Source organism: Pipra filicauda, unplaced genomic scaffold (genome assembly GCF_003945595.2).
Source record: "Pipra filicauda isolate LSUMZ 115617 unplaced genomic scaffold, ASM394559v2 scaffold181_size1560634_pilon, whole genome shotgun sequence".
Lineage (NCBI taxonomy): Eukaryota > Metazoa > Chordata > Aves > Passeriformes > Pipridae > Pipra > Pipra filicauda.
Genome location: NW_024104289.1, coordinates 315,775 through 343,394, shown reverse-complemented (window position 1 = coordinate 343,394; position 27,620 = coordinate 315,775). Strand labels below are relative to the sequence as shown.

Sequence of the window (27,620 nt, the reverse complement as noted above, 5' to 3'; positions counted from 1 at the left end):
AGCTGAGGGAGCTGGGGGGGGCTCAACCTGGAGAAAAGGGGGCTCAGGGGGGACCTTTTTGTTCTCTACAACTCCCTGACAGCAGGCTGCAGCCAGGTCAAGGACCTGCTCCCAGGGAACAAGTGACAGGATGAGAGGACACAGTCTTAAGCTCCACCAGAGCACGTTTAGGTCGGACATCAGGAAGAATTTCTTCCCAGAAAGCGTGCTGAGACATCCGAACGAGCTGCCCAGGGAGGCGCTGGAGAGTCACTGTGCCAGGAGGTGTTTAAGGAAAGACTGTGGCGCTCTGTGTTCTAGTTGACAAAGTGGTGCTCGGTCACAGCTCGGGCTCGATTATCCTGGAACTCTTTCCCACCCCAACTAGCTCCGTGGTTCCACAAGGACTCCTCTTCCCCCTCGCCGTCCCCTCACACCGCCCGGCCCCAGCTCTCGCGAGAGGCGGCGCGCGGGGCCGGGGCGGGGAAGATGTCGAGGCGGGGGCGCTGAGGCGGCGCCGGGGGGAGCCTGGCGGGGCGGCCCCTGATCCCTCCCCAGGGCCGGCGGCTCCTCCTCGGCTCACCTCAGCTCACCCCCCCTGCATGCCGCCGGTGCCGGGGGCGCTGTGGAGCGGGGCACGGGGCCGCCCGCCATGGCCGAGGCAGGAGCGGGGAGCGCCGAAGGCGCCGAGGAGGAGCGGCGGGCGGCGGAAGGTGGGAGCGGGGTCCGCCTGAGGGGCGGACGGCGGGGGCGGCCGTGGGTGCCGTGTGTCGGGTGTGTCTGTCTGTCCGTCCCCCTCGGTGATGTGGCGCGGGCGGGTGTTGTTGTGAGGCCGGTGAGGGGCACTCTGGGGTTCCCGCCCTGTGCCCGGCGCCGCTCCGGCGCTGGTGGGGTTTTGTGTTTTAATTCTCGCCGGGCGCTGCTCTCCCGCCCAAGTTCCTTCCCAGGTAGATGTACCCGGGGCGCTCACGGGGAAACCACGGAATCCCGGGAGTAGGGTTGGAAGGGACCTCTGGAGACCATCCAGTCCACCAGGGTACGGTCACCTGGGGCAGGTGACACAGGGACGCGTCCAGGTGGGCTTGGAATGTCTCCAGAGAGGGAGACTCCACGACCTCCCTGGGCAGCTCTTCCAGTGCTCTGCCACCTTTAGTGTAAAGAAGTTCTTCCTCATGCTGAGGTGGAACTTCTTGTGTTTTAGTTTGTGGCCATTGCTCCTCGTCCTGTCGCTGAAAAGAGCCTGGCACCATCCTCTGGCACCCGCCTGTGTGATGGTCACTCAGTGCTGTTTATTGCCATCATACGGACGTGATGTGCACTAAAAATCTCTTTGGTTTGTTTTTTAATTTACTGTGTAGTTCATAATTTTGGTAATACACTTACCCTTGCGTTCCTAATACTCTAGTATGATTTTTTTTTTGGTAGGTAAACATAATTTAGTATTTTAGGTATAGTGATTCTGGCTTCTCTGTGTGTGTGTGACCAGGGTTTGATGTTCTTTCCTTGTTTTTAATCATAAGTTTCTGGTACTAGAAAAACCAGGCTGGTTGTAAAGCAGAACCAGCAGCTGCTCCTCCTGCCTGGAAACGAGTTCAGTGCTTCCCCTCTGCGAGGAGAAAGGAGTGTTTCGAATGGACTTTGGAGAAACAGGAGTTTCTTAAGCCAGTACTGCAGTTCTGTTTAGTTAGCACCAGCTCTTCTAGGCTTAGTAGTAGTGTTTCATAAACCTCTGTTGGGTTATGGGTGTTTTAATGTATATGGGGGCCCTGGTTGTCTCAAATAAGTTGACAAGTTTCTGTCTCTGCTGCTTGGTTGTCTAAATATTTGGGTAAAATTTTGTGACAAATAATGTAGTGTTTGAAAACAGAGTGAGGTGTTTTCCTGTAGTATTTTTGCAGTCTGTTGAACTGCTTAAACGAGGATTTGTTGTTTATATTGTGCACATGCTGTAAGGAAAGGAAATACATAAAATAAAGAAAACCCCAAGTGCATGGATGTTTCCATTTACAGATGGATTTGGGAAATCAATGTTTTATTGTGAAATAACCCCCCTCCTTGCTTTCTGTAGCTACCCATGTTTATACCTGTTCTTTTACTGGATTTTGAAGAAAAAAGTTTTGTGTTTGTTTGCTTTTAAGATACTTTTATCTTAATTGTTTGTGGAATTAGGTCCACACTAAGGTTGACTGCTTAATAGATTTTGTTTTTCACTTGAGTGTACAGGTTGCTGTTGGTACATTTGCACATTGTGAAAAACAAACTCTAAACTGGACATTTGACAATTAGATGATTCCAAAACTCGCAAGGAAACAGCTACTCACCATTCCTTTAGGAGTGTGTGATTGGAGAGGACTTGTGGTTTGTTTTCTATTCACTAATGAGCTATGATGCATGAGACTCCTGATTTCTCTCGGTGGGTTTTACCTGGTGTGAACCTGAAAGTGCCTGGGAAAGCAGGGTACCCTTACAGGGCCTTCATTAGCTGGTTACTGTCTTATTATAGTTTTTAATACACTAATAGGTTTGGCCAAATATTTGGTATTTGAAATCTGTTAAGTAAATGTGTTATTTAATGGGTCAGCTGTTACTGTTGACTGATTCTCTTCTGAGTGGTGAAAATAAGTAAAAATAGAAGCAGAGAGTAATCAGTTGCTTCTGTTATTGTTTGATTTAAATGCCTATAATTCAGCATATTATAACTTTTCCTTTCATTTGCTGATATTAAAAACAAATTCAACATTTTTTAATTTAACATAGAAGAGTTTATTCTCTCCATAGTGTTGTTCAGAAGATTCTGAATTCTCTGTCTCTTGCTCCTGCATTACAAAATTTGGGGAAGAATAAGCTGCTTTAGACTGTACATTTCTACTGTTTTCAGAACTCCAGTGAAAATTGTTGGCCCAGCTTTCCATGAGAGATACTGTGGGCAATGATCTTGCTGTAACCAGTCTGAAGATGCTTTTCGTGATCTATTTTAAAGGTCTAGAATAAATTAATTAAAAATAATACTTAATACAACTCTCAACCCTGTTTAGAAAATATGGTTCTTTGTTTTCTACTGCAGTTCAGATCTGCAGGAGCTGTAAAAGGACATCACAGCATCTGCAACTTTCTTCTTCCTGCAGCACTTGTATGTATGGAGGCTATAAGTATAGATCTGTCACTCTCTAATAAAAATCTGCAGTAAGAATTCACTGAAATAATTTTAGAAAAATAACTCCATGGTAAAATAAGGCAATTTCCATGACACAGTTATTTAACTCAATAGCTGTCCTCTCTGTGTGCTCCATGTGTAGATGGATATATCTGGAATTGCTCAGGTCATCAGAGACAAGGAATCACAGAATGCTTTGGGTTGGAAGGGACCTTAAAAATCATCCTGTTCCAACCCCCCTGCCATGGGCAGGGACACCTTCCACTAGCCCAGGTTGCTCAGAGCCCCATCCAACTTGGCCTTGGACACTTCTAGGGATGGGGCAGCCACAGCTTCTCTGGGCAACCTGTGCCAGGGCCTCCCCACCCTCCCAGGGAAGAATTTCTTCCCGATATCCAATCTAAACCTGCTCTCTGTCTGTTTGAAGCAATTCCCCTTTGTCCTGTCACTCCAGGCCCTTGGAAATAGTCTTTCTCCATCTTTCCTGTAGGACTCCCTTCAGGTCCTGGAAGGCCACAATTAGGTCACCCCAAAGCCTTCTCTTCTCCAGGCTGGACAATCCCAACTCTCTCAGCCTTTCCTCACAGCAGAGCTGCTCCATCCCTCCATCTTATATCTTAAAAAAAAAAAAGGATGTTCATTATGACAGAACTCAGTAAATTGCTGCTCCCTGGTTTGGTTTGCAGGGCAGTTTTGGTGTTACTGAACTGGACTCCTTTCAGGAAAAACTAAAGTAGACTTTTCTTGCAGCAAGGTCAGTGCTGCTCCAGTCCCACCTCACACATCCCCCAGGGACTGAACCAGGGGGTTCTCAGGCAGCTTTAACACACATGCACTATGAGGATTTTTTGGCCCAGTGAACCAGAGTAAATGTGATTTAGTGTAAGCCCCCTGAACTGCTTTCAAATTAGAAACAGGGGCTTCTGCACCAGCTGCTTCCCCCTGACCTGCTGCTGTTCTGCCACTGATTTCCCACTGCAGATGCAGCCCAGGAGCTCCTGTGAGCACATTTCAATTTTAATAACTTATCTACTTACGCTGCAGAACCCTCCTGTGCCACTTCACAGCCACTCCAACAGAATTTCGAGTTCTTTAAACTTGTCACAGCTGAAATTTCCAGCTCAAGGTTTTTGTGTGTGCCAGGAACATACCTTTGGAAAATCCACATTTTAATAGTTTGTGGCATCTGTGATCTTAGAAATTCAATTCAAAGCAGCTTCTTTCTCCTCCTTTCCTTCTGCCAGAAAGTGTTTCAAAATAGAAAGCTGGATTAAAAATTCCTTATTCTTCAAAAGGTTGTGCCAGTGTTACCACATTATTAACCACTTTTCTCCAAGTCTCATTTATCCTCAGACTGTAAAGGGTGTCACCATAAGTTTTATAACTGTACTTATTCATGGACATTTTATTTCAAGCCCACTTTGCTGCCATATCCTGATAGCTGGATTTGGATGCTGTTTTTTAAACTGGCTCAGTGAGGGTTGACTGACAGCTTTTATATCAATTTATTAATACATACATGGCTTGTATCCTTCTATGTGTCTTCTGATAATTCCAAAAAGTCAAAATAATGTTTTGGTACTAAAGCAATAATTTAGGAAACCTATGAAGAGGAAAAGGTGACCTTGCACAGGGAGGTGAGCGGGTCATGATGTGATAGTGCATTAATTAAGGCATTAATTTTGAAAGACTGTCTTGGGCTTTGTTGCATGTGATACCAATAGATGCTGCAGAATTGCATGATAGTTCTGTAGCCACCTTGGGTAGGATTCATCTCACTCCTTTTTGATGTCCAAGTGTGGCTATCCAAGTCTGAGCCAGTTGCTTTGGTTCTTGTGTAAAAGGTGGATACTCTTGGGCTGCATCTCATGGAACCAACTGTAGGAATCTATTTTAGATGGAGATGAATCACCTTAGAACTGTTGGATTCCATGTAGCCAACTGGAGGAATCTATTTTGGGTAGGGATGAATCACCCTGGGAATGTCTTCCCTTCAAGAGGGGTTGGAGTGGCCACTTTGGATGTGGACATAGTTGTTTGCTCAGATGAATCTCCCCTTTTATGGCTGGTGGAGTTGGGCCATAAGCTTTTTCTAATAGGTTGTGTTTGCTTAGGAACTGAAAACCTGCAAACTGTTGGTGGAGCAAACAGCTCAGGAATGTGGCATGTGATTGGAAAATGTTATTGGAAAAATGTGGAATCTCCCAAGCCTTGTTTCTTTAAAGAATTGCATGGGATTGACACAGAGGCTTTGCTGAACACAGGAATATGTTGATTTTGTGTGTCTATATCCCACCCCAAACAACAGTTCCATGCAGCTCATTTGCAGTTATTCACTTCTTTGCCAACCCCCTGGGGACTGGAACTATTATTTCTTTTTCTTGTAGAAAAACACAAGAGAGTGGGGTCTTGTATTTTGAGATGATGAGAACTGTGCATATTCATAATCATTCCTTAAATGCTTTCTTTGCCTGATTACAAAATATACTAACATTAGTGTTAAAATATACTACAATTAGTGTTAAAATAATAGTTTTTTTTCTGATACACTTACTGGGAATGAGCTATTTTTCTACATGGTGTGTTTGTACTTCTTGGATGGTCTTTGCTTTTTCACAGAGAGAATGATTCCAGTGGGGGGTTTCCTGTATTATTTTCATCTGTCCTGATGTGTTCAACATGCTTTTAAAAGATTTTTGATTTTTAATATAGATAAGCTTTTAATATAGATATACTTAATGCCGAGAGCCAAACATAGATCATAATGGACTTGTCTTTGAGGAACTATTCATTTACCATTAAATTTCAGTTGTCAGTGCGCCAGGGGCATTAACAATGGAATGAACAGTAATAAAAGTGTCATTTTTCCATGCTGGAGTTTTATTGAGCTTGCAAACCAGACTAGTGTAAGTTATAGCCCTTGAGGTGGTAAAACACATCATCTCTGGTTGAATTAAACTGTTTCTAGTAGTTAAAAATGATTTTACAGGAAAATAATCCATCTCCCAAAGTGAGAGAGCTGGAGAAGAAATCTTTCATCCCACACTCCACAGGGTTGACCCTCTCCAGCGAGAGAGAATTACCTGGTGTAATGATAATTATTAGAGAGCCCTCAGAGATTATTTTAAATCACCTTTAGTGACTTCTCAGAGCTGACCTGGCCTTAGGAGCTGTTTCTACCCACTTCTTGCTCAGTGAGCGGTAGGTATTAAATTCCACAGAGCCACTTTTCTATTGTGCTTGGTAGTTCTGGAACTTTAAGTTGATTTCTTTATTTGTTTTTTTTTTTTTGCACTGTTTATTTTTAAGTGTTTCCTTTGTTTTGTTTTTTTAAAATCTTTATATATATATATAAAGAATAACAGTAATTCTGATAGTGTGATGGATAAGTTGGGAAAACTGTGGAAGAGGCACTGGATTTTGCTCCTTTAAAAGGAAGCGGCTCACAAAGGCTGGCCATCTGTGTGCACAGCAGTATTTAGGTCAGTGGGTCTGTGCTGTCCTGCTTTGTTCCAGGACGAAAGGATCTCCTGTGCTGGAGGCATTCCTGTCTTGGAATCATGTAGGTCTCTAGTCAGTAAGTACTCTTTTATGAATATTCATCATGTAGGATTATACTTTAGGAGCTTAATCTAATAATTATAGGATGCTGTGACCTCAGTGAGTTAAAACTACTCCTCTTAAGTAAACAGTTCCTTTGGAATCATTGACAATTTTTGTTCTGTAATTGTGTTAATAACAGAAATATAAAATGAGAGACTATTAGGAAGAGGAGATTAATCATAAAAGTATTTCAAATGTCTACCATTTGTGCCCTTGTAGTATTTAGCATGTCTTTTTATCATGTCATTTCTCTTAATATCTTTTTTATCATGACATTTCTTTTAATCTTTTGAGGATCCTTAAATTGAATATAATGTGTGTCTGAAGTAACTAAGTTTTCTTGCTGTTGCAGAAAGGCTGTTACTTATTTGTCAGGTATTTCTTGATTCTTTGTGTTTCCACCTCTTTTTTTTTTGAGACTTCCTGTGTGACTTAATGAGTTAAAGAGCTTTCTAAAATAAAACAGGGGCTGACTTTGTGTCGTCTGCCTTGACAGAGAGAGGATTAGTGGAAGACCAGGCAAGCTGTTGTTTGAGTATTAGCCTATATTCCTTTAACTCTCCAGAGTCATGTTCCAGCAGCAAATGAAAACCCAGAAGGTCACTTTTATGGTGTGAGATTTGTTTACACCTGAGAGGAAAAAAAGTGTGCTTCGTATCATTCTTCTTGCACATTTTTACCTTTTACAGACAGCACAGACACCAAAAAAAAGGAGGAAGAAAACATCCATTTTTTTTCTTCCTGTTGGATTTTAAAAGTACTCACCTTGGCTTTTGCCCCCTTCTAGAAGTAGGAGATGCTCCCTTCTTAAATGACTTCTCTGTGTCTCTCATCTGTTCTGAGCATGTGAAGCCTAAAGGAGTTCCTACTTCAAGACCCTTCCATCTTACATGACAAATATCCTGTATAATTGTGGATTTTTATACCAGGAACGTAGCAAACTGGGATTTATTTTTTTTCTATGCAACTTGTTCTCAGAAACATAGCTCCCTATATATTTTTTAACTTTAATTTAGTTTGAGCCACAGTGTTTGGATATGTGAACTCATGCCACAGCTGTGATTCAGCAGGATGTCTGAGGTGCTGGGGGATTTAAGGACGGGAGTATATATATTTTATATATATGTTTTATGTTGATGGAGTTGAGGAGATCATTACAGCACTGTGGGAAAACAATTCCCTCTTTGCTGTACTTAGGTTGGAGCAGTGCAACCTTTGTTTTCTGTGTCAGAGACCTGGAAGCCACATACAGAGACCACTTCTTGTCCCAACTGGGAATCCGAATGGATCCATGCTGATGCAGCTCCTCCTGAACACTGAGCTTTTATTCCCGTTCACAGATAATTTCCCAGTAGATGGGAGCCCATGTGTTGCCTCTGGAGTCTCCAGCCTCATGAATCCCATAACCAAGCCTGCCACCACCGCTCCTTTCAATGCTCCTGTGCCTGAGATTCCCAGGAAGCGCAAAGGGAGTGATTCCGATAACCAGTGAGTAACTTTGTGTCGTCTGACTTGACGGAGAGAGGATTAGTGGAAGACCAGGCAAGCTGTTGTTTGAGTATTAGCCTATATTCCTTTAACTCTCCAGAGTCATGTTCCAGCAGCAAATGAAAATCTAGGTCACTTTTATGGTGTTTGTTTATACCTGAGAGGAAAAAAAGTGTGTCTCTCTGTGTCCCAACTTCAATTTTTACATTTTCTTCCAGATGCATTCTTTGGCAGCCCCCAGTTATTAAAACCAGTATCCTGTAATGCCGTATCCTGGCCTGAAGTGTCTGGATAATGTCTTTAATGCTGCAATTTCAATCCTACCTTTTTTTTGGTCTTTTCTCCCTTTTTCTCCCTCTGCTTTGTGTGCTGGTAAACACAAGTTATTAAATTGCTTGAAATCTCCCAAGTTCATCTGCAATATTACCTTCAAGCATGAAACCAGATTGTTAATTAAGCTCTTTGATCTGGAACTGCTGCTTCAGTGACCAAAGCAGCCACTGCCTTAAATGTGGGGACAGACCTGTGACCTAAAAATGGGGACTGTCCCATAGTTGTGCTCAGGCTTTTTAAGTGGCTCATACTTGTTTTCTCCTGGTTTGTAGCTGCCAAACAGATGCCAGTTCACCAAAAAAGTGATCTGTTCAAAGCTGTATTAATCAGGCAGAAGCGAGGGGCACAAGCTAGATTTAATGCATTACAAATATCTCCAAACTAGTGTGCAAAACCCATCTTTAAAAAAGGTGGGAGTAGGAAGTTTACATGTATTTGTGATTATTAAAGCAATTCTCCTTAATACCTGCTTCTTCCATGTATATTCCATTGATCTACAGAATGTACCCATACTGTGGTTGTTGATGTAATTTTCAACTTGGAGATTCAAATGTGTCTTGTGGATCACTGAAAACTCCAGCGGTAATTAGTTTCTGGGGGAAAAAACAGAAACTCTCCATTCTTTTTCAGTAGCACTTGTGGATTTTTGCCCATTCAGTAGAAGTGTTGGTTCATCAGTAGAGTTCCCCTGAAGTTTGGATCTCTCTGAATGAAAAAAATCATGGTCCAAGTCGAAAAACTAATCGAAAAAGTATTGGTTTATAAGAAGTACTAATTAGGTCCTAAAAACTGATGTTCTTGCTGAAAGGAATCAAGTGGGGTTTCCACTAAAATTGTTCTGTGACTTTTCTTCCTTGGGTCTCTCAAGTCATCCTGTTGTGCTCCCAACTACATTTTGCTTACTTTATATCCTGTTTCTGCAGGGATACAGCTGAAGTTGATGGTGATCCTCAGAAAAGGTACTTTTTATGAATGAATCCGTCTGTTTTGAGTGCTTATGGACATGTCACACTTCCCTTGATAAGCTATGTGTTTCCTTAAGGAATGTTTCATCCAAGGGCAGGGCTTTGTACAGCACAAGACGATGAACAGGAGGGGGAGGTCCATCCAGTGTTAAGGGTTCCTGGTACTTCTTTCCAAGACATTTCTCCCTGCTTCCAACTTCACCAGACTTGTTAGGATGGAAGTTAAGAATCGGAACAGATGAAAAGTACCTCTTAAATAAGAAGACTGGGGAGGTGAAGGAAAGGTCTCATATCCTTACAGGGCTGCTGCATGTAAACATTTATGTTTGTTTTAACATTTTCAAATGCTTTTTGAAATAGAACTATGTTAAAATAATGAGGTGGCAAACCAGAGTTCAGACTGGCTGTGCAGCATTAGTAAAACCCTTTGTGTATCTGTGTTATGGGATGGTTAATGACATGGTTACTTTGTTGCAGTTTCTTTTTCTGGATCTGGACACCTTCCTTGAAAAATACATTTGTTTACAATAGCGATGCAGTGGCTTTTTTTAATGGAATAAGACTATTTCAGTTGGAAGGCACCTACAGCAATCAGCCTGAGCACTTCAGGGCTGACCAAGGGTTAAATCGTGTTGTTAAGAGCATTGCCCAAACTCCTCTTAAACACTGCCAGGCTCCAGGCATCCACCACCTCTCTGGAAGCCATTCCAATGTTTCACCACTCTCTTGGGAAAAAAAAGCTCAGTAATGTTCAGTCTAAAGTCCCCTGGCACAACTTTGAACCATTCCTACATGCCTATCCCTGGATACCAGGGAGAAGAGCTCGGCACCTCCATCTGCACTTCCCCTTCTCAGGAAGGAGGTCACCCCTCGGCCTCCTTTTCTCCAAACTAGACAAACCAGGAGTCCTTGGCCACACTTCTGGATGGATTCAGGGACCTTCACAACTTCACCAAACACCTCCTTATATTTTGGGGCCCACAAGTGCACACAGTATTCCAGGGGAAGCCACACCAGTGCTGAGCACAGCAGGATAATCACCTCTTGGACCATCTGCTTATGGTGTTTGATGATCCCAGGATGTGGTTTTTTTAGAAAAAAATAATAGTTATTGCTAACTTATGTAAATCTGAACAGTTACAATGAAGAAAAGTCCCAGGGCCTTGCAACCTAAGTCCAACCTACTCCTGTGTTTGCATTTATCATATTTATTATGTTACAGACACTATGACTGTGTGTCCTTTACAATTTTATACATAGACTTTCCAGTCATTGCTGTAGGGTATAGGAAAACATTTAATTTTTACTTTTTAAACTATAATTTAGGGCCAGTCTAGGCAAGGATTGCTCATTTCATCATCTGACAATAAGATATGAGAAATGAAAATGTGAATAGATGATCTCTCTTGTAAAATTTTAAATAAAAAAAGTAAAATCAAGCTTAGACTGAAGTTATTTGAATGTTCCAATAATGTTGTTTTCTTCAGGTTACAAATAGCTCCATAATTATGAAATATCCCCATAATATGGTCAAACAACTGTGAATATTGGAAGTTGTATTTGGTCTCTTTCTGTTATGCATCACTTGCTACACGAGTTTTGGTTTTAGGAATTTTTGTGGGTTTGCTTTTGCCAGAGCCATAGTAAATTTGTAGCATTTTATATCTTCTGAAATTTGTGGGAGGAAAGAAGTCCCTGGTATTAAATATGCAATGTAAAACTATATCTTATTTTTGTCTAGGAGTGAAGATGAAGAACATGTTAAAGTGAAAGATTTCAGGTACTGATTTACAATAGAAATATGTTTTGCTAGTAAGTCATGGGATTCACAATAGTGAAATATGAGTTTGTGAAAACTCTCAAATATTTAACAGTATACTTTTCCCTTTCCCTGCTAATTGTATAGGAATTTTCTACTAATTTTAATAAAAGTTGCTGCAGAATATCTCAGAAGGTTTAGCAAAAACAGGAGAATGAAATTTTCAAGGTGAAAATTAAATGCAGAACATTCAAGTCATATATAAAGGGAGGAGCTGATGCTTCATTTGGGTGAATTTGAGAATTGTTTTTTTTTATTTGTCCACACCTGCAGATATTTAAAATTTATCCCACATAGAAATGGATTCAGCTAAAGCACAACAGAGAATTCTCATCCTGGAACAAGTTTTTGTATAGGGAATTATTCAAGGTTTGCCACTGAACTTTGAATTCAGATCAGTTGAAATTCACTTGTAAGATGCATCCACAATTCAGCCAAATATTTTCAACTGTAGACAAGCCACTTTGTAAAACTAGAGCTGTTCTATAAAATTGATTTAAAAATAAGTGTTTTGCATTTTTCATGTGAGCAGAGATGTCAAACCAGAAATCCATAATCCACTCAGCATGCTGTCAGAAGTATTATTTATATACTGTGCTGACTAATAATTGTGAAGTGTCCCTGTAATCTAAACAAAATCAATGAAACTAAAATGTTCCAAGATATATTTACAGTTTTGTTTAACTTCAAAATTCATTTTTCTTCAGAGAGTATCTCAGATTGCTATAAAAGGTTATATTTAATGACTTTTGTGTTGTATTGTTCATTTTTTTTCCTTGAGTTTTGGTTCATTAGTTGGAAGAAAAAAAATAGAAGACTCTCTGGAGCTTTTCTTCCCAGTTGTGTTTTTCCAGTGTTTTTTTCCTGCAGCTTTTCTTCATTCCCATTTGTAACTGGGAATGTAACAGAAAGCTTTTTGAGTCATCCAGTCATCACCTGAATTTCTGCACCCACCTTAATTTTTTATAACTTCTTATTGACCCTTGGAGATGGGAAAGGTTGTTCCCTTTCCTGGAAATGGCTGTATCCGTCTTCCTGAGGTTCACAGTTCAAGGAGGAGACACAAGATAGTACTTGATTGTTCCTACAATAAGGAAAAAGTTAGGTGAACCTCTATAGCTGAGCATAACTCCTACAATTAAATTTTTTTTAAAAAGGCTTTAGAGGGAGAAAAACTGATTTCTTGGCAGAATGACCCAGAATCAGTTGTGTGGTGGAGACATTTATTTTTTGGCGAAGTAATAAAAATAACAGACAACGAGGTCTTTAAAACTGCACTTTGTTCTTTCTCACCTTACCAGGAAAGGGAAAGTTTTCTGAGTTATTCTGGTAAATGATACAAGGCATAGCTTTTTCTTTCAGTTCCCACTACATCCCTTGTTTGTTGCTGTGCTGAGAATAAATGCTTGTGTTTGCCTTCAATCTGAGGGGTTTTTAAGGGAATGAGTTACCAGGAAGACACTGCTCATCTCTAGGTGTTGAGAGTTGAATAAAACAGATTTCAGAGAGGCTTTAGCCTGTGCTGGGACATTCTTTTTGAAAAGGAAGAGAGCAGAATGAACACCCCATCCTACACCCCATCCCATTACACAGTTACAGAGATAAGGCCAGGAAGCAGAAATGTCTCCCAGGAATTCCTAAGGACATCCAGAGTTTTCCTCTGTACAGTAGAGTGTCCAGGTAAGCCAAAGCTCACAAGAATAATTTAACTTTTATAAGTCTTCATGGTCACATATAATCAAATTCTTCCTTGACAATGTTTTTCCTCCTCAGTTTTTCCCATCATTATTGTGACCATTTCTTTCATTCAGGTGAATCCCATTCAGTTGTCCAAGTGTATGAAAATTGTTTCAGTGCAGTAGCACCTGTGGGGTGTGTTCCATGCAAAAATTGAACTGGTTAATGTTATGGGGAAAAGAAAGTCATGTGTTCTTGTCGCCGGAACAGAGAGATTTCTCTGAACAATTTTTCCTGCACTCTGTAGGCCTTGCTTGCCATGGAAGTGACAAGCGTGTATTGTTTATACTTATAGACTGTGTGAAAATATGTGATGTTTATACTTGTTAGCTGTGTGTCTAATTATAAGGTTTGAGAACATAATATGTTTATAGAAAGAAAACCTTGAGAAACTGAAGATAATGAAACACCTGCAAATTTAGTAAAACCCTAAAAGCAGATTAATTAGAAAGAGGTTTCTATGCCAAGGATGATTTCAGATCGCATGGACAGAACATCAGGTCCAATGAATTGGAGACATGAGACGCGTGCACAGACTGAGCTATCCAATCACCTTGTTGTAAGCATGTGCCCCAAACTAAACTGTATAAAAGTTAACTGACTTAAATAATAAATTTGACATTGCCGACCGTAATGGCCTGTGAGCATTATGTTCATGCCTCTCCATCAATATGTTCTACATCTCTTTTTTAAAATATTTTTTCTTCTTAGAGAGGCTCACAGTCAAACAGAGAAACGAAGGAGAGATAAAATGAATAATTTGATAGAGGAATTGTCTGCTATGATCCCTCAGTGCAACCCCATGGCCAGAAAGCTGGACAAGCTCACAGTGTTAAGGATGGCTGTGCAGCACTTAAAGTCTTTAAAAGGTGGGTTTTAGGAAACTTAATCCTTGTTCTAACGGTAGTTAAACTGTGTATCTTCTTTGATCTCAAATAAATCAAGGATAACTCATTTTACATTTCCTTACTGTATTTAGTTCTGGGTCTGTTCCTCATTTAAATCTCCATCTGTATCTTTCAGAACTTAATGTCTTCTTTTTGCTTAGTATAGCAGAAAAAAAGTCACCCTTCAGTATTTGATATTTTCTATCTTGCAGCCAAGTCATTCCTTGATTCTTTTTAAAAGTCCAGGAGTCAAAAGGAAAGTTGCAAGACAAAACATACTTGAACAAAATGGTTGATGACTTTGATAACATTAAAGTCTTAAAAATTACATGTTAAAGAGTACCAAGAAAAAACTCCTGGTAACCTCAGTCAGCTGGCAAAGTTAAAATAATCATGGATCTCAGGGAATGTTTAGTGTCAGGATCAACCCAGGAAATATTCTTTCCTCTCCTTTTGCTATTGCTGGGGTTTGGGATTCATATTTTTTTTCCTCCCCTAAAAAAATTATATCCAAATGCAAGTTGCATATTGCATAGTCTGTCAGCAGAACACAAGATTTTGGGGACTTGCAATTTAAACAATCATCTACAAGAAATCTTCAGCTCAAACATTTATGTTTTAACAATAGGATGTGAAAACTGGCCAGCACAGTTATATATATCCTCAAAACAAATGCTTTAAGAAACACAAGATGCTCTGTGGAATTATAGTGAATGACGACATTTGCTGGAAAGTTCAACTGCTATTTACCTCAAAAAATATCTAGAAAAAGTTATAGAAATGCCTGTCATGGATAAAAATTCTTTATTTTAGGGTGCTTGCCATGAGTACTAGAACAGCACATGCAGTGAGTCAGTCTCACTACATTTAGTGAGACATTCAGTTTAACTACAATAGTGTGTTTTTTTGATTTTTGGCAATAAAAAATGGTTATGTACTTGTACGTTTGAGATTTTTTTTTTAATCTTTAGAATTCCTAGAACTTTTAATTATTTTTTTTATTCAGCTGTTCTGGTCACAGAGAAAAAAATACAAAATATATAATAAGTATAACTCCTTTAAAAGTAAATTTAAAATGTAACATCTGACATTATGTCTGGGATTAATCTGTTTTCCAGGTTCCAGCAGCTCCTATTCAGAAGTCAGATATAAACCTTCATTTTTAAAGGATGATGAACTCAGACAGTTAATCCTGAGGGTAAGTGGAAGGAAACTCTCAGTTGAATGATGTCCTTATTAACTTGAATTTTGTAACAAACTTTGCCCAGATCTGTAAATGACTCCCAAGTGAAGCTGGGCTTCTCTGGGCAACCTGTTCCAGGGCCTCCCCACCCTCACAGGGAAGAATTTCTTCCCCATATCCAATTTAAACCTACTGCCTGTCAGTTTGAAGCCATTCCCCCTTGTCCTGTCCCTTGCAAATAATCCTTCTCCATCCTTCTTGTATTTAACTTTAAAAATCAGGTTTAGAAGTGTGCTTTCTTGTAGTAATGTTTTAATGGCATGTTTTTAAAGACAGTATTTTTATATTTCCAGGCTGCAGATGGATTCCTGTTTGTGGTTGGATGCAACAGAGGAAAAATCCTGTTTGTTTCTGAATCAGTTTGCAAAATACTGAATTATGATCAGGTTGGTTATAGTTGACCTTCTTGCTTTGCTTTTACCTTGCATTTTCTGAGAAATTTGAAAACTTGTACATTTTTATTATTTATACCACTTCTTGGACTTTCTTTGGTTTAAACCAGACCTGGTATATCTTTTCTTGGAATTTCTTTAAAGCTTCTTCAGAGTAAGACTGAATGTCCTGTAATAAAATATTTGCAGGTACACTAAGTGTTCCTGACCTGAGTAACAGCCCCAGATTTCAGCTCATCCCGAAGAAAACTGCTACTCTGAGAGGATAATTGGAAGATGTCCTAATTTCTGTGTGCAAGAGATTTTCTTTTACACAGTGAAGTGATTTTCAGGGTTTTTTTTTTAGGCCAAGGAAAATTGGTAGTTCAGCAGTGGAGGTTAATTAAAGCTTTCCTTGGTGATGCCTTTATGCTTGGATGCACTGCATAACACATTATCCACAAGAACAACCTGAATGGGACTCAGCCTGTGGAATAAGGGAAATAGGAAAAATACAAAATACCCTTGATTAGTTGACCTTTAACATCATGGGCAATTACCACAAGTAATCAAGGCATGATAATTTGTTCATGAATCTGTGACTTCTGTTTCACAAACAGAGGCTAAAACAGTCAGTGCTGCCATCTGGCTACTTGTATAACTTTAAACCCATTTGTGCTGCCTTCATTTTCTTCAGAAATGTGAGGATTTTCTTCATAAATGGAAGGATTTTCTTCACTAATGTAAGGATCACCAATCTGGACTCTGTTCCATACATTTATTTTTATCTTTTTTTTTTTAAGAAAAAAAGCAAAACTGTCCTTTTCAATTGAAGTTAAATGAATCATCTTAGGGGAACAAGCATAAAGCAGATTTCATTTTTATTTTAAACTTCTACACTGACACTTATTTTTCTGAGATAAAGTAACACGTGTGGAGGCCCAAACTGGTGTGGTTCTCATCTCTTCTGGGTTTTGTTTTGTTTTTAAAACAGGCCAGTTTAATTGGACAAAGCCTGTTTGATTATTTGCATCCAAAAGATGTTGCAAAAGTCAAGGAGCAACTTTCTTCCTCGGATGTCTCCCCTCGGGAGAAGCTCGTGGATGGCAAAAGTAAGTTTATTTTTAAAGAGATGTCAGTGAATCTAGTTATTATCCAGGATAGATTAATGTATTTTTATGTGCTTGGGTGTCCTTGTGACCCATTTGAATGTGTATCTGCTGTTCAGAATGCATTTGCAGTTAAAAGTTAGTCCAGAAAATAATTGATTTTAGATCATAAGAATGACTGAGATTTGCACTGTTGAGCATTTACCAAACTGTGGTCTGACCTTTTTCCTACCAGGAACACTACTTTTTTTTCTTGTATTTGCTAGGTCTTGTCAATACAAAAGACTTGATGGGATAAAATACTCCAATATCAAGAATCCCTGTCTTCTCTGAAAATGCTAAGTGTCAATCCTAATGTAACCAAACCTTCCTCTGCTTACAGTTACTTCTAATATGGAGAGCCTTATGTACTGTGCATCTCAGGGCTATTTTATAGCTGGCTTTTACAAGCATCTTTGTGCCAAAAACAAGTTGAAAGTTTATTAAAATACCACTCAAAATGCCAGGAGGGGTTTAAAAAATAGTTTGGTAGCTCATTTTTAATTCTGGAATCTGTGGGACAGCTGTGTTTTATTTATTATTTAAGCTTAGACTTATTTCATTGTAAGGCCAAGATTTATTTAGGATAATGTAATACTAGAAGCTACATGTTTTCTGAAGTGTTACTGTCTGATTTTGGGCTTTTTTAACTGCTTTACTGAATTTTTGTAAGCTGGCTTGCAAGTCCACACAGATTTCCAAGCTGGACCGGCTCGACTGAATTCTGGGGCTCGCCGTTCCTTCTTCTGTCGGATAAAGTGTAGTAGGACCACAGTGAAGGAAGAGAAGGAGTGTTTGCCCAACCCAAAGAAGAAAGGTATTCAACCAGTGTAGATCAAAGGGGGGCTTTTTGTCTTGAAATTTGGTATATTTAAATTCCAAGTTTAAATTCCCAGCCACTTCTGTGACCCTTGTAGTTCTCGCTGATCTCACAAAGTAGCTGTAGAGAAGTGTAAATTGGAAAACCAGTCTAATTGTACCCTTTCTCCTCCCTGTTCCCTCCTGGAAAAGAGGGAGGGGAGGGAGTTACAGTGGCTGTTTAGGAGCATGTGGTCTATGGTGGTCAAATTTTAGAAGTCTCAGGGAAATATTTGAAAGAACTGGAGCAGATCAGAAGAATGAAACTAAATAACTTTGTCTTGAAGACAACTGAGTGAATAAGGCCTGCAAACTCTACTCTTTTGAAGGGAAAAAAAAGCAAGTAAACCAACTTTTTTTTCTGATTTACTTTTTGTGTTGTGTGTATTTGAAAGTATGAGTTTTCCTTTTTTTCCCCTTTTCATTGTAAAGTTATTTTATCAGTGTAATTCCACTCATTTTTCCAAGAATTGTAATTTAGTTCATATTTTGGTATGCCTCTACAGTAATCTACTCTTGTCAAATTTGCAGTGAGAATTTCAATTTTAAAATGTTATTTCCAGCTTTTGTTTAATGCCTTAGTCTTGATTTTTGCAAAGGTGTGCTGAAATTGTTTGATCCTGAAAAAAAACCCTCCAACTTCTCTTTTTCAAAGTAACCTCTTACTGTTGAGATACACCACACAACTGTAAAATTTAACAGGCCCATAATTGTAAGTAAAATAGAATTTGGTATCCCTTGATGTGTCAAATAACTCAGTGAGATAAGAATATGACTTGGATAAATGTTTGTTGGGAAGGCAACTGGGAAACTGGGACAAAGTCACAGTGGGATAACTCAGTTTCTCATTTTATGGAGTTGATAAGTGGTTTTTTTCTAGTTGAGAGGAAATCAAACCTATGGAAAGCATAGAGATATCAGGAATGCTTTGGCATTTTTTGGGGGAAGACAGTTCCTGTAGGACATGTAAAATCATCTCTATGCCTCGATGCATATGAGGGTGTTTACATGTTATGTAGGTGACAAATGTGCTGTAATTTAAGACATGTAAAATATTTGTATTCCGAGAAAATTGTGGAATTCAGAAGCCTCAGATAAACAGAGAATAACCTGGATTGTTTTGGGTTGTTCACAATTGATTCTTTTAGCAGTTGCAGTAAGTATATGTTAAAATCATTGTGTTCACAAAGAATAAATTGATTTGGAAGCTGCAGAGGGCCTTTCCAGTGAATTTTAATTTATAATCCATATGAAACCATATAAAGACAAAGTGAGCTGTGGTTACCAGACTGTTGGTTTGCTTTTTTTTATTGTGACACTATGTTTGAACTGCCAACACCTATAACTTATCTTCCTAAATCTTACATAGGGTTAGAAGCACTCTCTCCAGGTAAGTCAAAATTAAGTAGTACAAAATCAATTTAAAATTGCTCTGTAAAATTATCAATAGCCTTTTAGGTAAAAATAAAATGTAGTTGCTGGTCTCATGGCCAATAGAGTGAAAAAAGTAGTTTGGTTTTCTTTTTGAACAATAACTGCTTCTTAATTCATTTCTTTTTGTCAGATCACAGGAAATACTGCACCATTCACTGTACTGGGTACTTGAAGAACTGGCCTCCTAATGAGGTGGGAGTAGAAGAGGAAAATGATGCAGAAAAGGACAGTAGTAACTTTAACTGCCTTGTTGCAATTGGGAGGTTACACCCTTATATTGTTCCCCAAAAGAGTGGAGAGATAAAAGTCAAAGCAACAGAATTTGTTACACGGTTTGCCATGGATGGGAAGTTTGTTTATGTAGATCAGCGGTGAGTGTTTTGTTCTTTGTGGAGAGAAAATGCCATTGACACCACTAATTAAATTTTCTGTCAGAACTGTAATTTCTTGAGCAGGACAGAATTTCTAATTAGAATTCTTGAAAAATTTTCAGAATTTTTCCTGCTGTATACAGGAAATATTTCAGTCTGAATCTATGAGTACTTGGGCTCTTGTTTTTTTTTTTCCCAAACATTAAACTGTATAGAAGTGTATTGTTCTGTAGAAATGTGTTATAAAATGCACTCATGTACTTATTTATTCATAAAGAAAAATCTCAAGTTAGAGCTTCATAGCTCTGCATATGATTAAAGTAGTAGACATTTAACCAAAAGTTATTCTTAAAATCCTACTGTTTGGGACAAATATGTCTGAGTGACGTACCAAATTATTTCATTAGAAATGAAAGCTAAGAAGTTCCTCTTTTTTGAACTTTCTGAACCAGACTTTTATTTATTGTATAGACTGAGTATATTTTATTTGTTGTACAGACTTTGCATTTTGAATTTCATTATTGCCACTGGAGATTGTGTTGCTTTCACTCATCTGTTCTTTCACCTAAAAGTGTCAGTGTAACCCTGTTCCTTGGAGTGGCAGAGCAAAATTCAGTTACTGAGCATTTTAATGACTCCTTTTGTGTGACCAGTTCTCTGACTGGCTAATTATGACCTAATCACCATAAGTATTTTGTGTGAACATGTAGTTTGTTTGTTTAAACACTGGGGTTTTTTGTCTTTCAATTACCATTTATTGCAAATGGATAATTTGCAGTGAATTGTTCTTTCAGAGCTGTACTAATGCTTTATTCCTTTTCTCAAACACTGTTTCTTTAAATATTAATTTTCTGCTTTACCTGATCCTGAAAATAACAGTTTTGCAATTGTTTGAATCCTCTGGAGTTCATGTTTTTGTTTCTCACAGTGCAACAGCAATTTTAGGTTACCTGCCCCAAGAGCTTCTAGGAACTTCTTGTTACGAGTACTGCCACCAGGATGATCACAACCATCTAGCTGAAAAACATAAAGAAGGTACAAAATAATATCATTAGAACACTAATTATGGAAGTTCACCAAGTCCTGAGCCTCCCTCCTAGTGGTTTGCTTTATAACTTTACCTTCCTAAGTATAAATATGGTGACTATAACTTTCCTTTCTTATCTAGTGCTGCAGAATAAAGAAAAAGTCTTTACAAATTCCTACAAATTTAGAGCAAAAGATGGGACTTTTGTTACTTTAAAGAGTCAGTGGTTTAGTTTCATGAATCCATGGACCAAAGAACTGGAGTACATTGTGTCAAACAACACTGTGGTATTGTAAGTAATTCCTATCAATCTCCATGTTGTTTTTTTGTCTTAATTACAATTAGCATTAGCAGAAAACAGCCTGTTTAAGAAGCAGAACAAGGCTGGAAAATATCAACACAAAAAGGGGCTGAGTAACCTGGACAAACATTTTTTGGCCTTTACCAGCTATTTTTATTTCAGCCCTGAGTCATGGATTTGACTTTGAAAACTGTGCTGTTTCCTGGTAGGGAAAAATGAGGTGAAAGAATTTCTTCTTAGAGGAGGAAAGGAAGGATCTTTTAAGAAAAGGAGATATGAGTAAATGGACATGTCGAGTTAATTCTGCTTTTCCTCCTTGGCTTTACAAGACTTCATATGTCAGTTGACCCAATTTTAAGGGCTCCTCCACTTACCAGGTGTCAGAAGGTGGAGAAGAATAATTGATAGATACTCTCCAAATTGACAGCCTGTGGGACAGTAGATGTGTTCAATTCTTCTTTTTTACTTTTAATTCTTCTTTTTCATTCTCCTTGTGATGGAGCAATAATTTGGATTGTTCCAGTGATACCGGGGGACAGAGAGGATTTTAATTCCATTAAAATCTAAGTTGCCAAGGGGGCCTTTTCCTTGTTCTGTATCTGGTTCATGCCTTAAGTCAACATCACCCACCTATTTTGCCCACGTCCTTTTTCCTCAAGAAGACAGAGAAGAGCAGTTAAGACAATCAGTGCTGGGCAGCAGCCAAGGGAAACTTTTGCCTGCCCTTGGAAATTCTGTCTGGAGGAGGGAAGGGAGGCAGCCACTGACCTGTCCTTGTAGCACTTGTTCCTGGTTACCCGCTCTCCCTCAGAGAATTAAATTCACAGTCTTGTTCTCTTGCCATGGAACACAGACAACCATCTTGGCTTTCTTTTTTATTTGGAGAATAAGTGGGAATTAATATTTCACCCAGAAACAGTGCAAAGGATTGAACATTGAAACGTGTAAGGAATTTCTCATTTTTACTACTTTGAGGATGTCAGTTTTTATTCTGTGTGAAGTATTTTTGAAATCAAATGTAAATATGCTGGATTTTGCCCTTGAAAAATTAGCTGATTTTTTTGTGGTTTTTTTTTGCATGTGTGTGTTTGTTTTTTTAATGTATGTAAATCTCAGAGGTCATAAAGAGTCAGCTGAAGAAGAGGTTCTCTACAGTTCCCAGCCTGCAGAAGGCAAGTGTTGCTTCTTACAGTTATCAGACGTGCTTTTCCTGATCAGTCATTTCAGATTTACGCCCTCCAGGAATTTTTTTTACTGTAGATTGTGTGCAAGGAAGGATTAATTTTTTTTAAAGCTAATTCTGGTGACAGTTTCTAGCTACTAGCATCCTAATTCATATAATTCACAGAACTATAAACAGAAGCATATTTTTGATTTCTAGCAGCCTCTGTTGTAGCAAGGATTTCGTTTGGTAGGATATTATGCTTCTGGCACAGAATTTATTCATATTTTATCCACTTTTCTGAAGAAATGCAGTTGTGCTCTGAGTTTACCTGTTGAATACAGAGCAGTACTCATAGGTGCATTTAGTTAATATTTTTTTGTGACAAATCAAAGGGTTTTTCTCCCTCATATGCTTTGCATTGTCCGTGAGAGAGACTGGAGGTGGCAGTAATTAAAGCTAATTTCACGACTGGAGAGCAACAGTTTTCACAAATATATTATTCACTTGGCTTTATATTGCAAAGGAGACTCACAACACCCTCCCCCATGAATCAGTGTTTTCAAGAATTTAATTTCTGAAAATAAGAAATACAGAACAAAAACTGCTTTAAAATGAATTCTTGCTGTGCAATTAAACTGCTACAGATTTAAAGCTTTGGGTTTTTTTTTATCTGTAGATGCTGTAAAACAGTCTTTAGTAAGTGTACCTGGAATGTCCTCTGGAACAGTCCTTGGTGCTGGAAGTATAGGAACCGAAATTGCAAATGAAATATTAGAGTTGCAAAGGTAATAAATGCTCAGCATCATCATTGGGCTTTTAAACAAAGGTGGGGAAGAGGTTTTGTATGATATGTGGGGGTTGCTCAGGTTTCATTTTTATTAAGTGTATCAAATATTTTGAGGCTGAGCAGTGGCATTGTGAGATACCAGTTCTAATCTAATGTAGTAATGGCAGAACACATCCCTGGTGTGGATAAACAGTTTTGTTCTGGCCATGCCATTTTCTTTGAGGAAAGGATTATTTAACTGTGACTTCCAAAGTGTTACTGTGGTGCAGCTGCTTCACATAGTGTTGAATTGGGTAGATAAACCACTTGGGAATGGGAAATGAGTTGTCTGAGAGTAGTGTTTATGTTTTTCTGGTAGGAAAACTTTCCTTGAAACATTTCCATAGCCTGTGTTGTCCCGGAATGTAAACCCGTTTCCAGTTCCAACTCTTCCAGGAGTTAAGGCTTCATCAGAAGGTCCAACCACTCTTGTTAAGGTCAAATTCAGGGTGATGGTAATATCATCTCAGCGTTAGTTAGAATTTAAGACTTCGTTGTCTCAATTTACCTGACCAGAGCTTCATCACTGGGGAGCTCTGCTGGCTTCTGCAACACAAGGGCTGTTATTCAGTGTTTGATTAATGGGACCTGGTAAATCAACTAAATATATGCAATTTTAGGTTGCATTCTTCACCATCAGGGGAGTTAAGTCCATCACATCTCCTGAGAAAGTCCCCTTCTCCAGCTTTACCTGTGAACTGCAGCGATGTGAGTATGGAACTGCTGTAAAAATCTAAAATTACAGGGTTAATATCAGTCACCTCTTCAGTCTGACAACCTGAAGATCAGCTCTGATTTTCTCTCACTTGTATTTTTAATCCTTATGTTCTTGAAGACCCTTTAAAAAAATCTGTGCTGTTTTGAAATGTTTAAAATTGTGACTTTGAAGGTGTTCCAGTAGTCTAAAAATTGTTAGGACATGCTGTTTTGCTAATTTTGTGGTGCTACACACACTAATGCCTTTATTGTACTTATTAACCATAGCTATGGAATAATTAACATATTTTTTAACCTAACTATATTTTCTATTGTATTATGTGCACTGTGTGAATAAACATTTACCTCTCCATCAGCACTTTTTGAAGGTAAATTTCTTTCCATTTAAAGACAATTTATCATCTCATTGCAATTTTCATTTCCTAACAACACTACTCTGGACTAGGGGTTGTTTTGGCTTCGTCCCTTTTCTTATGATCAGTTTCCCCTGTGTTACACAGATTTCTCTGCCAAATATTAGTTGATTTACATATACTGAACTCTAAATCATGCAGCATCTTGTCATAAGGATAATTTCACTGTATTCATTGAAGGATTTTCTTTATTCTGTGCTTTGGTATCCCAGTGTTCCCAGAATACTTTTGGAAAGCATTTCAATTTTATTAATTCCCTAGTGGAAATCAGGCAATCCAAGAAACTGTTCTGCTAAATCTCATGTGTGTGTTACATTAAAAAAATGGGGGAAAAGTAAAAAATATTATTTTTTTCTGATTGGTTTGGACTAGGATGATTTTCGTCTCAGTTGTTGCTATGATTAGTATAGTGTAATGCACACAGAACATGGTAGGTATGAGTTGGGGTTTTTTTTTGACATTGACAAACCTGTCACTGGGAATTTGTAATTTATTGTGGACATGGAAATTATTTTTAAATGCAGAAGATCTGCCTGTTGATGCCTGTTTTTCACTTTCTCTATTTAGTTCTTCACAATCTGACAGCAATTTATAATGTTCCTGTAATGTAATAATTGTGACTAAATTTAGGGTTTAATTCTGTCCTTTTCATTCCTTCTGTTCTTTCAGGTGCCAAATAAAGAGTTGATCCAGTTATGTCCTTCGGAAACAGAAGTTCTGGAGAATTCCGAACAAACCCGGGGTGCTATTCCATTTCCCAACAATGAGCCTCTACTCAGTAAGATTGATTTCTCTTGGGGATATTTTGGGAGCTTTTTCTTCTTTCTCCTTATTAAGTTTGTACAAAAACTCAAACCCACCAACGTTAGGAAAAGGGTTAATTGGTTTTAGACTAAAAGGGGGCCAATTTAGCTGCTGTTTAAAAACAGTTACGTTTTGAAAGTTCTTCGTGCTTCTTCCTGCTTATGCTGATGTTTTAATCACTTTTCCAGGTGGTAATTCCCAGCTGGACTTTGATGCAATATGTGAAAATGATGACACTGCCATGACAGCTCTCATGAATTACCTGGAGGCTGATGGAGGCCTTGGGGACCCAGCTGACCTCAGTGACATCCAATGGGCTCTCTAGTGTTGCTTTTTTGAGATAAGAAGGAATGTAAAACCCATAATGCACAACAACCACACATCCTCAGTACTGTATTATAGTTTTTTTAATGTCTCAGTTGGATTCAAACTTACTGTCTATATATATTTTTAAAGACTGAAGCCTTGTTCAGAGAGACACAACTTCTGCTGCACCTCTGGAAAAATGCAATATTTTTTTTTCATGATGAGGAAACCTTGAAATTTTAATATTGAACCATCTGTAACTGGAATGCTTAGAACACATTAGTATATTTTTGCTAAGAAGCTTTAACCAAAAGGTACTGTACAATGTACAGGAATACTTATTTCTTAGTTTTAATACTTAAACTTTTATTTATTGGTTTTGTTTCAAGCAGTAGAATATTGGTTATCCACGTTACCTTCTGTAGAACCTACTGTACTTGTATGGTTTGAGGATATTTGTAACTATTAAATTTCATGGAAATGATGATTTGCACACACTAGAGTTGTAAAAGAAGGTGTTGTGATTCTCAAATGATGCAGTTCGTGATTCCTTACCCTTCTCAGCAGTGCAATTTTTGCAGTCAAAAGTGAAAATAAAGAATACAGATCTGGGAACAAAGGTTGGGATTGGATCCCCAGAACAAACAGAAGAGAATGGTTTGAGAAAAACAGTCATTTTCCCAGTAACCAACATGACAAGGGTATGAGAAAAGAACACCAAACTTTTTAATTACTATTTTGTATTATTTTTAATGCATTATTAGTGCAGAGAACCCGAGACGAACAATGCCATAACTGTAATAAAGCACTCTGCTCTTCTCCCAGGTTATTTTCTAACTAGAAAAGTCTGAACAGACTGTCTTGGTTCCAGAGTGAGACTTGCACTGTCTGTTAGTGAAAAAATATTAAATTCTAAAGCCTCTTTTATAGTCTCTATGTTTTTGGAGATAAGGAGAACTTTCTATTGCTTGAGTCTGTGACTTCTTCAAACCTCTCTGTAATATGGCCCTGTCTAAGTAAATGCTATGCAGGATGGTCCTTTGGGGGCAGCTTTTGCAAGGATTGGATCCCAGCTACAGCAAATGACTCAAGAACATAGCACTTTATAGCTTTTATTAGAACAGTATAGCATTAATATATAAGGTGGATCCTTTTATCTCTGGGTTAGACAATTTTTTGCATAGTTTTTTCCCATTTTCTCGGTTGTTTTTGTTTTAATTCAGGTAATGAAAGGAAAGCATTTGGAGATATTTGAGATGTGCATCTTTTAATAGAGACATTTAAGCACAGGTACTACCACGAGCTCTATGGCATTTAACACCCCAGGGCAGTCTGTTCCAGGGATTTTTGGGAAGGCTAGAGTGTGGGAGCACATGGATGTGGTAAACACTAGATGTCCCCCTTGTCCTGCTGGTAACCACCACTTGAACTTGCTCCCTGGTGCTTGACAGAGGAGCTTTATATCTTATAGATATGACTTTTTTGGCACACGAGGAATTTTTTTGGTGATGTCCAGATTTGTCGGGTTGATTTTTCTTTCTTTTTTTTTTTTTTTTTTAAAGTCTATATTCCTGCTTTCATCCTCTTTTTTTTTTTTCTTTTTTTCCCCCCACAGACCTGGGGCCAAAATGATCAGTTCTCTGGCTTTATTCAAATGAACTTTTCTGTTTTTTCACACAAAATGAATTTTGGGCAAAGTGAGAAAAATAAACAGGTACTTTCTAAGAACTGATAGAAATCTATTTGCATAAAGGAAATTTGAGAATTACAGGTTTTGCCACTGTAAAATGCATTTTCTTTTTTCTACACTAGAAATAAATTCTAAATAAAGCAAGAAATACAGTAGTTAATAGATAAGTGACTATATAAATAACTTAAAATTATACAGACTTTAAATAGTTTTTTTTCAACTAGATTAGTTTGAAAATGGGGCAGCTGTTGTTATTGAAGAAGCATATTAGTTCTTTCACAAGATTTATATAAGTGTCTTTAGTCAAACCATTTTTTTGGGATTCCTGGCTTTCCCTAAAAAAATAAAAACAAAACTGTAACTTTCTTTTGCAGTCAATGATCAGTATTGTGGCTCTCGATTCATTTCTTAGATTCTCCCTTTAGTATTTGTGAATTTTTCTGGCTTACAGAAATCTTTACAAGAAAAGGTATCACTTTGTAAATATTTTTAGTGAACTGAATAGATATTTTTGAATACAGCTGAGATAGTTTGTGCTTATTTCTGTTTGTATAACACAATTCTGGTAAGACATGGACAGTGTGTGTGTTCTTTGGTGCAGGTAATCAGAGGATGTGGTTAAATCAGGTCAATAAATGTCATTTTGATGCACTGCTGTTATTCTGCTAACAATTCTATCTAATACTGAAGTTGAATAACAAACAATCCTACTTTCAGATCTCAGGGTCCTTCCCTAAAAATATAAATGGGAAGACTGAACTAATTTGGTATCTCAGTGTGATATTCCCCAGCCAGGGTAACCTTGTAATCCAAACTAATGTGCGTTTTTTAGGTACTAACCCCCCCCCCCAGAGATTGCAGTTTAATTGGGCTGGCTCTGGAGAGGAGGTGCCTGCAGGCTGGACCAGGGAGAGGCTGTTGAGCACATGGATATGATCCTTAGGGAATCGTGTGGCAGGGAGGTGTGGTAAGTGATAAAGC

The 27,620-nt window shown here is 38.5% G+C and overlaps 1 protein-coding gene across 3 annotated transcripts; it reads left to right on the top strand.

Annotated features, from left to right (window-relative positions):
• Positions 1 to 494: 494 nt before the first annotated feature.
• ARNTL2 (aryl hydrocarbon receptor nuclear translocator like 2) lies at positions 495 to 27,020 on the top strand. Of its 3 annotated transcripts, none has more exons than XM_039379970.1 (18): positions 495 to 692; positions 8,077 to 8,224; positions 9,481 to 9,516; positions 11,264 to 11,302; positions 12,935 to 13,021; positions 13,790 to 13,947; positions 15,084 to 15,163; positions 15,502 to 15,594; positions 16,574 to 16,691; positions 17,401 to 17,544; positions 19,150 to 19,390; positions 20,319 to 20,425; positions 20,559 to 20,709; positions 21,835 to 21,890; positions 22,560 to 22,668; positions 23,330 to 23,417; positions 24,509 to 24,617; positions 24,832 to 27,020. In XM_039379970.1, exons 1-18 carry the CDS (start codon positions 632 to 634, stop codon positions 24,966 to 24,968), a joined length of 1,962 nt encoding a protein of 653 aa, XP_039235904.1. In that variant the 5' UTR covers positions 495 to 631; the 3' UTR covers positions 24,969 to 27,020. The 3 variants fall into 3 exon arrangements, with proteins under 3 accessions (XP_039235904.1, XP_027567448.1, XP_039235905.1); XM_039379971.1 differs by lacking the exon at positions 495 to 692 and adding an exon at positions 2,357 to 3,124; XM_027711647.2 differs by lacking the exon at positions 12,935 to 13,021.
• Positions 27,021 to 27,620: the final 600 nt, after the last annotated feature.